General features: G+C 42.9%; 1 protein-coding gene across 1 annotated transcript; it reads right to left on the bottom strand.

Annotated features, from left to right (window-relative positions):
* Positions 1–5,181: 5,181 nt before the first annotated feature.
* Positions 5,182–12,245, bottom strand: LOC139375266 (zinc finger and BTB domain-containing protein 18.2-like). The gene is made up of 2 exons (XM_071116879.1): positions 12,094–12,245; positions 5,182–10,723 (listed from the first exon to the last, which is right to left on the bottom strand). The coding sequence occupies exon 2, from the start codon at positions 10,707–10,709 to the stop codon at positions 9,126–9,128; it is 1,584 nt and encodes a 527-aa protein (XP_070972980.1). The 5' UTR covers positions 10,710–10,723; positions 12,094–12,245; the 3' UTR covers positions 5,182–9,125.
* Positions 12,246–13,803: the final 1,558 nt, after the last annotated feature.

The raw sequence follows: 13,803 nt of genomic DNA on the forward strand, positions 1-13,803 counted from the left end.
CAATATACCATGGCTAAGGGCTGTATCCAGGCACACTCCACCTTATGTCATACATAAGATCACCACTTAGCCGTGGTATTTTGGCCATATACCCCACCCCCTCGTGTCTTATTGATTAATTATACCATGGCATTGTTGAATACTCGTTTCTGATTGGCTTGAAGGGAATTCTAGAGCGTGCATAATTAAATAATTATTATTTCTAGCGGCAAATGTGTTCAATTATAGCCATTGTATAAAAGGGATAATCAACACGTGGCTGTGCGTTCTCTGAAAAATAATGCAACTCCGTGGAAGGTCAGTTCCACTCTGCTAGCGCGTCGTGGAACACACCTTCCACGTTGTTCATTATTTTCCATAGAACGCATAGATCCTCTTGATTATCCCTTACATAATCGAACTGAAAGCACTAATCCCTCAGCACTAGTTAACGGTAAGGCACTGGAGTGATGAACCACTCTTTCTGCCTCTGAGTCACTGGCCTTGCTCACGCTATCCCATGCCGTCCCTAATATTCCATGCCGTCCCTCACTTCATGCCAGGCTTTTTTCGCTATACTCAATTTGAGTGGGTTGAGTCACTGACTTGATCGTCCTGTCCAGGTATGCGCTCCTCATGCTTGTTCGGTGGGGGAGATATTTGTGGGCCCCAGAAATCCAAATCAAATTTTATTGGTCACATTTAGCAGATGTTATTGGAGGTGTAGCGAAATGCTTGTATTTTTAACAAAAACATTTCTGGGCTAATAATGTAAGAAATAGCACACCGGGCCTACTCTTTACTCTGTATTTATCAATGATGTCGCTCTTGCTGCTGGTGATTCTCTGATCCACCTCTACACAGACGACACTATTCTGTATACATCTGGCCCTTCTTTGGACACTGTGTTAACAAAACTCCAAACAAGATTCAATGCCATACAACACTCCTTCCGTGGCTTCCAACTGCTTTTAAATGCTAGTAAAACTAAATGCATGCCCTTCAACTGATTGCTGCTCGCACCCTCCCGTCTGACTAGCATCACCAAAGGCCATATACTACCCACCACTGCGACCTGTATGCACTCGTTGACTGGCCCTTGCTACATATTCGTCGCCAAACCCACTGGCTCCAGGTCATCTATAAGTCTTTGCTAGGTAAAGCCAAGCCTTATCCCAGCTCACTGGTCACCCACCCGTAGCACACACTCCAACAGGTATATTTCACTGGTCATCCCCAAAGCCAACACCCCCTTTGGCCGCCTTTCCTTTCAGTTCTCTGCTGCCAATGACTGGAATGAATTGCAAAAATCACTGAAGCTGGAGACTTATACCTCCCTCTCTAACTTTAAGCATCAGCTGTCAGAGAAGCTTACCAATCACTGTACCTGTACACAGCCCATCTGTAAATAGCACACCCAACTACCTCATCCCCATATTATTATTATTTTTATTTTTTTGCTCTTTTGCACCCCAGTATCTCTACTTACACATCTGCATCTGCACATCTATCACTCCAGTGTTAATGCTAAATTGTAATTATTTTGCCTCTATGGCCTATTTATTGCCTTACCTCCCTAATCTTACCACATTTGCACACACTGTACATAGACAGTGAATTTACCCCTTTTTCTCCCCAATTTCGTGGTATCCAATTGTTGTAGTAGCTACTATCTTGTCTCATTGCTACAACTCCCATACGGGCTCGGGAGAGACGAAGGCTGAATGTCATGCGTCCTCCGATACACAACCCAACCAGCCGTACTCCGGAAGCCAGCCGCACCAATGTGTCGGAGGCTACACCGTGCACCTGGCAACCTTGGCTAGCGCGCACTGCGCCCGGCCCGCCACAGGAGTTGCTGGTGCGCGATGAGACAAGGAGATCCCTACCGACTGGGCGCGAACCCAGGGACTCTGATGGCACAGCTGGCGCTGCAGTACAGCACCCTTAACCACTGCGCCACCCGGGAGGCCTTACATAGACTTTTCTATTGTGTTATTGACTGTACATTTGTTTATCCCATGTGTTACTCTGTGTTGCTTTTGTCACACTGCTTTGCTTTATCTTGGCCAGGTCGCAGTTGTAAATGAGAACTTGTTCTCAACTGGCTTATCTGGTTAAATAAAGGTGAAATAAATAATAAAAAATAAAAAGTGCTCCCTATAATTATCCTGTCTGTCTCTCTCAGTCTCCCCTCCCGGAGGACCTGAGCCTTAAGACCATGCTTCAGGCCTACCTGCCCCTACCTGGCCTGACAACTCCTGGCTGTCCCCAGTCCACCTGATTGTGCTGCTGATCCAGTTTCTGTTGTTCTGCCTGCGGCTATGGAACCCTGACCTGTTCACCCGACGAGCAAACTTGTCCCGGACTTCCTGTTTTGACTTTCTATTTTTCTCTCGCTCGCTCTCTCTACCAGACAAGCTGCCTCGACCTCTGAATGATCGGCTATGAAAAGCCAACTGACATTTACTCCTGAGGTGTTGACCTGTTGCACCCTATGTAACCACTGTGATTATTTGACCCTGCTGGTCATCTATGAACGTTTGTTCTTCAAGATATTCAACCTGGCCTTAATGGCCACGTACTCTTATAATCTACACCCTGCACAGCCAGAAGAGGGCTGGTCCTCTAGGTTTCTTCCTAGGTTCCTGCCTTTCAAGGGAGTTTTTCCTAGCCACTGTGCTTCTACATCTGCAACGCTTGCTCTTTGGGGTTTTAGGCTGGGTATCAGTATAAGCACTTTGTGACAACTGCTGATGTAAAAAGGGCTTTAAAAATCTATGTGATTGAATTTGATAGGCCAGATGGAATTATCACCATATTGCTTATCAGAGACGACAGTGGTGCCACTTCTGTATAGATTTTTACCTATCTAATCCTTTGTTCACCTCAAGTGCTTTGGGGGTTCATCAGTCGAAGCACATTTGTTGGAAAATAAATCTTCAAAAACTGGCAACACATCACTGGGGCTGTCTCAAGTTAGGCGTGAGTCAAATATTAGCCATCCTAGTAAACACATTGCAGAGTGTACATGCCTGGCTGTCATCTGAAACATTTACTTGAATTATTCTCTGTTCATTTATTATAAGGTGGATGCCAGAGCTGGGGTTATTCTCCCTTTGCTCGCTCTGAACTCTGTAATGACATTGTGTTAATGCACTCTTAAAATGGGAACGTGCAGCTGTCAGGGTTCAACACATCCCTACATCTGTCACTCTAATGTAACTCTGAAGTTCACAGTTTTCCTCCTAAGATTGTTCCTCTCCCCCTAGCATATGTATGGGGCCCTATGAGGAGAAGAGGCCGACTGGTCAGGCTTGGACACCAACTGCAGTGGGAGCGTGTGGCTTTGTCTTTCACCCATTCTTTTGGGGACCAGCTGTGCCCGGAGTGCGAGTGCCGACCGCAGCGATGCTACTGCTATAAATATGCGTCAGTGAGTGAGTGACAGCTGTGCAGTGGACCAAGGACACACTGTCTTGGCACTCCACGGACGAGTCACTCCAAACAAGGCAACCCCAGCATGACCTGAACACCAGTGATATATATCCAACTGTCTAGCTAATTGTCATTCATGTATTCAATTTCATAATGTAAGTTATGTATTGCAGAAGCATTTGAATGAAGCCAAACCAATTCTGTGACAAAATAAAAGGAAATGTAACTGAGAAAAACATTTTACGACAATGTCTATTTTTATTGTTACTGTTTTTGAGAGCAGTGTGATGCTGAGTCGATGTAAGTGAAAATAATGTCTATACCGCAGATTAGTGTCTATATAGAGAAACGAGGCTGGGTTTTTGTACCAAGCTGTTTGTTTCTTTGTGTGTGTGTGTGCCCTTTTCAAGTGTTACCACCTGTCTTTTGTTAAGAAATAAATAAATAAACATGGACCACACCAGCTGTCCCTGGCAGTCCGTTCAGAGGTCAAGGGCTCCCACCGCTGGCCTTGTGAGGTGGTGGACACTTACAACTTTCATCTCAACAACTTCCTCCAAGTCTGCCTCTAAACTGGGGAATAAATAAATACAGAGAGTATTGTAGAGGTCCAAAACCATCTAAATGTACCAGGCTTAAAAGCCTTAGAAAGGAATGTTTTCAATATTCCATGATTTAACTCAGAGCCCACATCACAGCGCTGACATCTAGCAGTTAATCCTTATCACATGGACCATACTTTCCATACTCAGGTTTGGTCCATGTAGAAATCCATGTGATGGCCAAGTGCAGATATAACATGCTGATAGTGATGTGAATACCCTGAGAACTGAAGAAATGTTTACAGTGTGAGGTCCCTTATTTACTGGGAGGTAGTGGAGGCCGTTTGGTGTTTTTGAATGATCTTGGGAGGACATTGTTGTCTTTGTGCTGTGGTTGGCTGGTCAGCGCGGGCGGCAGTGTCGTCTGTTTGTGCATAAAGTTAGTGCTCGGAAGTGGGAGAAGACAGAGTGCCTGAGCTACTACCCAGTGACTGGATGAGGCCAAGGATGGGGCCGTAATTCGGGGTTGGTGGATGCTGCCATGTCTATGCACCACAGAATTGATGTGCTGGGGAGAGTAGTGGGAACTCCCAACCCATCCCCGAATGCATAGCAGAGTAGCTTTGCAGCGGGGGGATAATTAATACCCCTCCGCAAAGAAAATGACCAGTGAATGGACATGGAGATCCCCAATTAGACACACATTTTTTTGTTTGTTTGCTCACTTATGCAGTTTACTTTCATTAAAGAAAATTAAAAGGTGATTAATATGACACAACAATTGAAAGTTCTGGAAGAATGACATGCTCCTGCTAAAGATCCCCTGCAGGATATGGGTTCAGTGGGATAGAGAAGACCCACAATATTATCACATTGTGTTGTCTGTATACAGTCCTCTCACTACCAACACACACTTATCGGGTGTTGCTTGTGCAAAGGCAACAATGAAGACTCTCCTTGACAATATCTAAAGGTCGACAATGGAAAATCCTCTTTCACCAGTTTGAATGCGTATTTCAATTTCCCATGCCAATTATTATATGGATTTATTGCCACAAATCCTGTCTTAGTTTAGTGTCAGATAATTTGGTGTGTCTTGGTCAGTAGAACACAAAACATAGGATTGGACAACTAAATCCCAAAGTGGGAAGAGTTGTGCCCCTAAACATGTTAACATGGTAATATCAGGAAACGCACAAGAAAGACATCCACACGAGGCACAGAAAAGTATCCTGTTTAATCTATGCATAATCTTAATAAAGACCTAACTCAAGATTGTCACATCTCCACAGCACGCACACACACTCTCTGAAAGCGCAAACAAAACACAAAAAAAGCACATACAATTACAGATCAAAATAAATTGCCTCAAGTTCTACACAATGTCAATTCTGAATAAGATTGACCCCTAATCTCTAAACCACTAACACAGAAGCAATTGATTACTATAAAATATAACTTTCTTATTAAAAAATTATATTAAATTCTAATGGCACTTCTACAAATTCTAATATTACCATTGACATTTATCAGCATCTTTCATTTTACAAATCAAATAATTGAGTCAAATGTTGCACAAGAAACAATTCAATAAATATTTCTCATGATTGTACACAATTTCACAGTCTTAACCTGCCAAAGACACAAATTCCAGTATTAATGTAACCCAATACTCAGTTTTAGACTTAAATCCTACAGCATGAATTAGGAAAACAGAACCCCACTGATCAGGAGCAGTAGCATGAGTGTTCATTCGTCGTAAATATCTCTCTGTTTCACATTAAACATGACATCTATGGAAAACAATTAGGTTAATTCCCAAAACATGGACCTAGCTTAGAGCCAAACAAAAATACTTGCATTCAGTTTGCTTAACATTAAATTGAATTCCAGATTAAAAACCTTTACAAAAGAGTAATTCATTTAACAGTAGCAAAACTCCAACCCTGAAACTCGTCTCTAAAAGCAGCAGAAAACAGGCTTAGTTGACATTTTGATAAGGTGGAAAAAAAAAAAAAAATTGTATAGCCTGAATATCATCACAGCAGTCTGTGGCAAATGTACAGTGTATGAAAGGGGCAACTCCAGGTGCAACACTTGTCTGTGTTTCTACAAGGCACATTCTGTAACAATCCTGGAGATATAAATAATGACTGAGAAACCATCAAAACAAGAATTTACTGTTAGTTTTCTAAGCCTGTACAACTACATGTGTACATTAGAAAAAACAATACATCCATGTTTCAACTGCATCACATAAGAAATGTTCCTTTCAAAAGAGTGAGAAAATATGCAACAAACTACATTCCTGTGTTTTGATTGAAATACCACAAATTGAACACTATATGACATCTAAAAAAAAAGAAAAACACAGCTTCATGAAATATTGGGAAACTCATTCCAGGGGGAGGATGGGTACATAATTGGATGTTAATAAATACTACCTACATACTAAAGTTCAGATGAATCAGTGTTGCGATACCTCATCTCAAAAAGGTTCTTGAAAATCAGGCAACACCAACACTTGAAAAGAGAAATACGCTTACAATTATAGTGATTGTGTTGCTAAAGACGCTATGGAGTCACTGTAGTATCCTCTCCACATAAAAGAACAATGAAGCACTTATCTAATGCATGCTGGGAATCGAGGGCTGTTCTTCGATGCCTCCAGACAATGCACCTGTTTACCGTCTTCCAGGTCTCCCTTTGCCCAATACATTTCTCGCATTCCAACGGCTCCATTCAATACAAAAAGTGCAAAGAGAGACTCATGGTGACTTTTTTCCCCCCACAGTGAGGGCAGACATGCACAATGATCCCTTGAGAACTACCTGGGACAGGAGAACAATGCTTGTATTGTATGACTTCTATAGATATTCTACACCATATCGGTGTGTTTGTTCTTGTGAACAACTGCTTCCTCTGCCGGAACAGCAGTCATAGCAGTATTACTCCCTGTTTTGTTCTGGAGTGAAGACATGGCCTGTGAGACATTACATCTGAAAAGGAAGCCAAGTTCACTGGAGTGAGACAGGAAAAGGAAACCCAAATCACGGTGGGAGGGAAGACATGAAACTCTTACCTAAGAGATTGAAGCCTTAGTAAAACACCTTGATAATCAACTCTACTGTGTTCTTCTAATACAGAGAAACAGCATACATACTGATAAATATAATATATATTTACATTAAATATACAAATAGTAAGAAATAGCAGCCTAGACAATATCAGTGTTGAAACTATATGCATGCTCAAAACAAGTGCTTCGGTGAGAATACGCAATTTAAGATTTCTGTGTAAGATACATTAACAGACCATTTCTTTACAGTAACAGGATTTGCAGAAATGAATAAACGACCCCAATATCAATTCCATAGTACCAAGATGACAAGGCATCAAGTCTCTAAGCTTAGAGAAATCAGCTCATCTTTACAGGTCACACCTAAAGTAAACCCTGAACCAAGTTAAACTAATAAATCCTTCAGATCAAGTCTTCTCAGGACAGATGAAACCAATATCTTGGACTTTTAGTGCTACTCACCTTGTAGGAATCATATGTATAGCATCAAAATGAACCCAACTACAATGAAATCTTTCCAACACACAACAGGCCCATTAAATCCACATTCTGTCCAAAGATTCTGTCAAGCAAAGTTCCACCAAAGGATTCACTCAAACATTAAATCAGACATCAGTAGTACTTCAACATGAACAGAAAAATAGATAGGATACTTTATAAGAGCAACCACAAGGGGCAAAATGAACTCAGTAGATTTAGCATTTTGAGCTACGTGTTCTGATGAACGGACAGTGTGGCAACAAGACATCCACAGGACACCATCTCCTCAGAGAAGCACTGAGGCACACCGAGAGTATACTTTGACCATCTCTCCCACTCTCTGCCCTGTCTATCAGGGCATGTCTCCAGCATTATTATATGGACAGCAAAGGAATATGCAAACGTGGTTACCCTTTCTTTTACAGTGCTGTAATACAGACAAATAACCCAGAAATTGAACTTACTAAATAGAAGTCAACAATTGTTAATTAATAAAAGAGCTTGATTTTATACCACATGTATTACATTATTGTATGTACACTCATGAATCAATTGGCATACAAGTGCCAAGGGCTATCACTGAGTGACCAAGTTACTTCCTGGTATTAAGGCACTGTAAAGGGAAAGTGCTGATCACATTTTTGAAGGCCCACAGATTAGTTGTATTGAAGGCAACAGGTCCTATGCTTGTATGAGAACAGGAGTGTCAATCATTTCAGTAGGCACCAGTGTTACAGGCATTAGCTGCAATCTTTAGTAATTACCACCCAACCTGTATATGCTAGAGCATAACGGTGACAAAACAATTCACTTCTAAATGTTCATACAGCAAACTGAACATTGAACATTGAAAGGCCAGTGCAGCAAAAAAAAGTAATTCCTTCAGGACATGCTCCATCTTACTATATGAAAAACCCTTGCAACTCCTGTATTTATTTTCGTCCTCTATTATAAAGAAACATCATGTTGTCTGCTTCATTCCTACCATAAAGAAAACGACAATACTAGCTACCCCCAAAAAATTATCCAGTAGTCCAACTTCAAGTATTTTTTCACTGCCTTGTGATATTTCTTCCTGTTAAGCAGGTTGACTAATAAATAAGGTTGGATATAAAATAGATTGCTACTCTTGGGCAGTTTTAGTTTCCTCTTCCACATGTGCACTAACCAAATGTTAATCCATTCAGGAGTGTGCGCCATATTCACTTGCAGATATATGCGTAGAAATGTGTTTCTATTAGCAGAATACACTCTTCATCAAGTTCAGCAGTTTTGCACTACCAAGACAGACAGAAATAAACAAGTGCAACTGATTTGTCCACCTTCAACATATATCCAGCTTGAGTGGAAAAGCACCCCATCTTATTATTGTAAAACAAAATTATAAAGTCCAACATCCTTCCAGTGAAGTCCAGTTTTGTGCATTATAAAGTTGCTACACTTTAACTTAAGAAATGCCACATGGATTAGAATTCCAAAAGGATATGTCTTTAACAATTTGTGAATATGTATAACTAGTACTTTACTGTGGAGGTATATGCAGTAGTAGTACTCAGGGAGTGATAAGACGTTACTCGGTCTTATTTCATGGCACTGGTGAGAGGGGTTTATCCAATGGCGAGGGTCTTGACAAGGCCACAGTGGAACTTGCGGATGTGGCGGTACAGGTCCCCAGATTGGGTGAAGCGCCGCTCACACCACTTGCAGGCGTGAGGCTTCTCACGTGTGTGAACCACGGCATGCCGGCTCAAGTTATGAGAGTACTGGAAGCTCTTGCCGCACTGGCCACAGGTGTATGGTTTCTCGCCAGAGTGTGTGCGCTCGTGCCGCTTCAAGGTGTACATGCAGGAGAAGGTCTTGCCACACTGTGAGCAGGTGGGAACAGAACCGTCGGGGGAGAGCTTGGAGCGTGCTCCGTCCTTCTCACGGAAATGTGAGCTGAGGTGCAGTTGGAGCACATGGGGACTGGGGAACACCTTGCTGCATAGTGGACACACACACACCTGTTGCCCCGGGGGCAGCAGGACCCCACTGGAGGTGGAGATGTCCGAAGAGGCCAGGTCGTCCTCCTCCTCACTGTCCCCCAACAGCCTCCCCCTCCTCTCATCGCCCTCTCTGCCCCTCGTGCCCCCCCTTCCTCCACTGCCCACCCCCTCCTCCATCAGGTCTTCCTCCTGGGAGAGCAGGGCCGATGTGGAGCCGTTGTTGCCTGGGAAGAGGGCAGCGAACCCTGTCACCACTGAGCTCCTGGCACTATTCCCAAAGCGCTGGCTCTCCGGGCTCATCGCCTCACTGTCCTCCTGCTCTGACAGCAAGTCGTGTTCATCTTTAACAAGTGGCTCAGTGCCCTGCTGCTGGCTGTCGAGGGCCAGCTGTCCCGAGATGTAGGTGGGGTGTATGGGATCTCTGCTAGACAGTGGCTTGAAAGACAAATCCAGAGCACAGTCCATGTCAACTGAAGCCCGGGACCTCTGGGACAGCAATACTGTGCAACTACTGACATCAGCTTTTGTTTTTCCAGCTGTTTGGACGCAGGGCTCGGCCTCTGCTGACACATAATTGACACCTACAAGGTCCGGGGACCTGCCAGGGTGACCGTTTGCCTTCTGCCTGCTCTGTGCAGACCTATCACAATCTGTGACAGCCAGCCTGACTTCGCTGTTGTCGATGTCAAACTCCTCTGCCGGGGGGGCTCTCTGGGGCAGCTGCTGTGTCTGTCGCCGGCCTGGCCCTGGCTGCTTGCTCTGCAGCTCGCTGTCTGAGGAGCTCTCCTTTTCCAGACAGCTCAGTGCTATCACCTCGCTAACCTTCTCATCCAGGTAGCACAGTTCCTTATCTTTCAGCTTGCTTTTGCACACTTTCACTATATCATACATGTGAAGGTAACTGGCCGCAGCCAGGACATCCTCCACTGGCAGTGTGTTGAATTCCAGCTTCCCCTCATACATAAACTCAAGGAGCAGACTGAAAGCCGGGGCTGTCACAATGTCACTGTTCAGATGCACAACGTCCCTTTTGTCTGGCTGGTCCCTGTAGAAGAGATGGAAGTACATGCTGCATGAGGCCAGCACGGCTCTGTGTGCTTTGAATCGTGCATCCCCTACGAGAACAGTGCAGTCACAGAGGAAACCTTGGTGACGCTGCTGACTCAGGCACTGCAACAACTGGCGGCTATGGTCTGGGAACTCCATTCTTCCGTCATAACCTGATGAAAAACAGGAAAAACTGTGTATTAAATCAACGAAATACTGCCATATAGAGGGCACCACAGAGCGTCAGCAACACATCTGGTGTTCAAGGAAACTACAAACAAAAGTAAACCAACCCCAAACGAAATGTACAGGAAAATAATATAACTTGCAGAAAATGCCACAAAGTAGTCTATCAATGCAAACATTAGCAATTCAAATGCGAGACATAGTTGTTTAAAATGTTTAAGACTACATTTCCATTGAATGTTAAATAGAAGCGCCATCACTATTACAATATGATAAAGGGGTCCTTTTCAGATCGACTTCTTTACGCATCAATAGGGCTACTTAAATCAAAATAAATATTGTTATTTTATTCTCGATTAGCCTGCAGATTGAGGTGTGTGTGTGTTTTTCAGTGTTGTCCTTTTGAACTCTCCTACCTTTCTCTCAAGTTACCAACAGCAGTCTGATTAGTCGCACTAGTTCTTGAGCTTCACATGGAAATGCGAAACGGACGGACCGGGTACAGTCGCACGCACGCTTCCACACAGACAAAAACGATCGCTACTCAACCGTTGTTCGTGTATACTGAACAATGATCAGGAACCGTTCATTTACCAAGCATGCAAACAGAGACAGGCAAAAACTCAGGCTTGTGGATACCAGCACTCGCCCATCGGGCAAGGTTAAGAAAGACGCCAGGGGAGTGAGTAAACTGGTGCTCTGTTAGCTAATTACACTGCAAGCTGTAGAGTCAGCTGCTCTGACATCACCGCAATGGAAACGCTTCCTCCAGCTGTGCTCCCCTTTAAGCCATATGTTACTCTGAGTCGAGTTACGTACAATAGACACGCAAACTTGTTTCAGATGTTGCATCAGTCCCAACACTAAAATATTATACACTTAATAAGAAAATGTATTTTATTTTAGGATTAAAGGACACTTGACAACAGTCGAAATATGGATAACTTTATAACGCATCGTTGTTCCTTTTGCGCACTAGTCAGCCACAACTTTAATGGCACATACTTGTATTGGTGTAAAAACATTTGAAGTTCTTAAAATAACAATGGACCAGACTACAGACAACAAACAAATGTCCCTATGAACTTTTAATTAGGCCTAACCAATAATAAACCGAAAATACAAATGTTTGCTTTTCGCGAACTAGTTTGCCCTGTTTTAACGAAAGGAAAACTACAAGCAGAGGCAAGAACGCAGGAAGATAACGCTACATGGTCGTAATTCATGGCTAGAAGCCTTTACACAGCAAAGGAGCTCAGCAACTGTCGCTGACCAAGCCAGCTGCGCTGCACGGAGGTAGCGCTTGATATTATAACTTTCGGTTTCAACATTTTCATTGTCAAAACGCAATACTTACAAATATTTTCCTTGTCCCCGTGTTTTCTTAAATGTTCTTACGTCCTTTCATGATGTACGGACAGATGTTCGCCTTTCCTGTCGTTTATTGAGCTCAGTTCGACCCTGGCAGGCAAGCTGCACTCAGTGCTGTGTGTCAAGCAGGTTGTTAATGGACCAGTCTCGCGATAACACCGACCACAATACGTTCTGTACTACTACATGAACTCACACAGTGGCAGCAAGTAGCAGTATTCTTTGAGAACATAATTTGACCTACCTTAATCTTACTCCTTTTTCTGGGATATGTCCACCTGGGAATTGATTGATGCTTTGAACGATGTCTGTTCACACAGTGCATAATGTGTATCAAATGTTTTGATAATTTCCTTTATTCTCTTTAATGTATATGGAAAAGACAATTATGCTCTCATTCTATATACAGTATTTTTTTGTCTGAGGGTGCAGAACAGAAGATCTTTTTGATATTCCAACAGATATGTATTTTTATCTTGTTGCTACAACTTATATTGGGTGAGACCAGGCTGCAAGAAATGGGAAGTCCAAAAGGAAGAAAGTTTATGTAAATAGAACAGGAAAATACATTTGGGGGCATCGCAACTTGCCGTACCCCCAACACTCTGTCACATCTATAATAAAATATACACTTTGATATTTTCTTTAGGAATGATGGAACCTGCTCAATAAACATGCTGCATTTATCTTTCAAAGAGGAGATGATCATAAGGTTTCATTATGGAGAGTAATTAAGACCAAAATACAGATGTTTCTCATTTTCACTGGTCGTCATAGATTTCTAATTCCATATTTTCAAAATACATATTTTGAGGGAAAGAAGTGGCTTCAAGTTGCAGCTGCTCTTCTTGTGGCCCCCTCTCCACCCACCCTGCAACTGCTTCAGTCACCTTTGCCCTGTGTTCCAGCTGTCGTGTGTTTTGAAAGGGCCATTTGCTGTTACTCTCTGCCCCTTGACAGAAAGGGGAGTGAGCAATGTGACGGGAGACGGCAGGCACTGGTCAGAAGGGGACACTGGCTAAAGATCCAGTTACTGCTTTATTCCATTTTTAGTCTACCGTTGACAATTAAATCTATAATCACCATGGAATCTTGTCCCAAGCCTTAGCAAAGCTCAAAAGAACAGCAGGTTTATTTTTTTGTGTTCTCTCATCTTGTCGGACAATATTGATTTTAGTGGTAAAATATATATGATCTATTAAAGGCATGTACAATTTTTCTGTTTGGTCAAAAGGTCCAAATATGAGGAACTAGTAATATAAAATACACATAAGAAAGTAAGTATTATTGAGTGAATTTATATCATTTTCAAATACTTATTGCAATAAAAATGATCTAAAATGATTTCTAACATGTGTGCCAAATGCCAACAATGTTAGTTATTTAAATTTGTTAGGCCAAGCCATGTAAAGAACAGCTATGTGTATAAGAATGGGACCACTGGCAGCCCCTGGGTCCCTGGCCACACAGACCCAGGCAGCAACCAGTAGAGGACAGGTGGTGGTGGTGTGGTATGTGTTTATGGGGTGAGACAAAGCAGTGGATGTGCCCAGGGATTGTGGCCTCCGAGAGAGGCTCAGCATGGTCAAGTCTCTCACACAGAGAGAAAGAGAGAGGTATGGAGAGAGAGATGGAGAGAGATGGAGAGAGAGAGAGAGAGAGAGAGAGAGAGAGAGCACTTCCTGGAGGTTCTTTC

This window comes from Oncorhynchus clarkii, chromosome 19 (assembly GCF_045791955.1).
Source record: "Oncorhynchus clarkii lewisi isolate Uvic-CL-2024 chromosome 19, UVic_Ocla_1.0, whole genome shotgun sequence".
In the NCBI taxonomy this organism is placed as follows: Eukaryota; Metazoa; Chordata; class Actinopteri; order Salmoniformes; family Salmonidae; genus Oncorhynchus; species Oncorhynchus clarkii.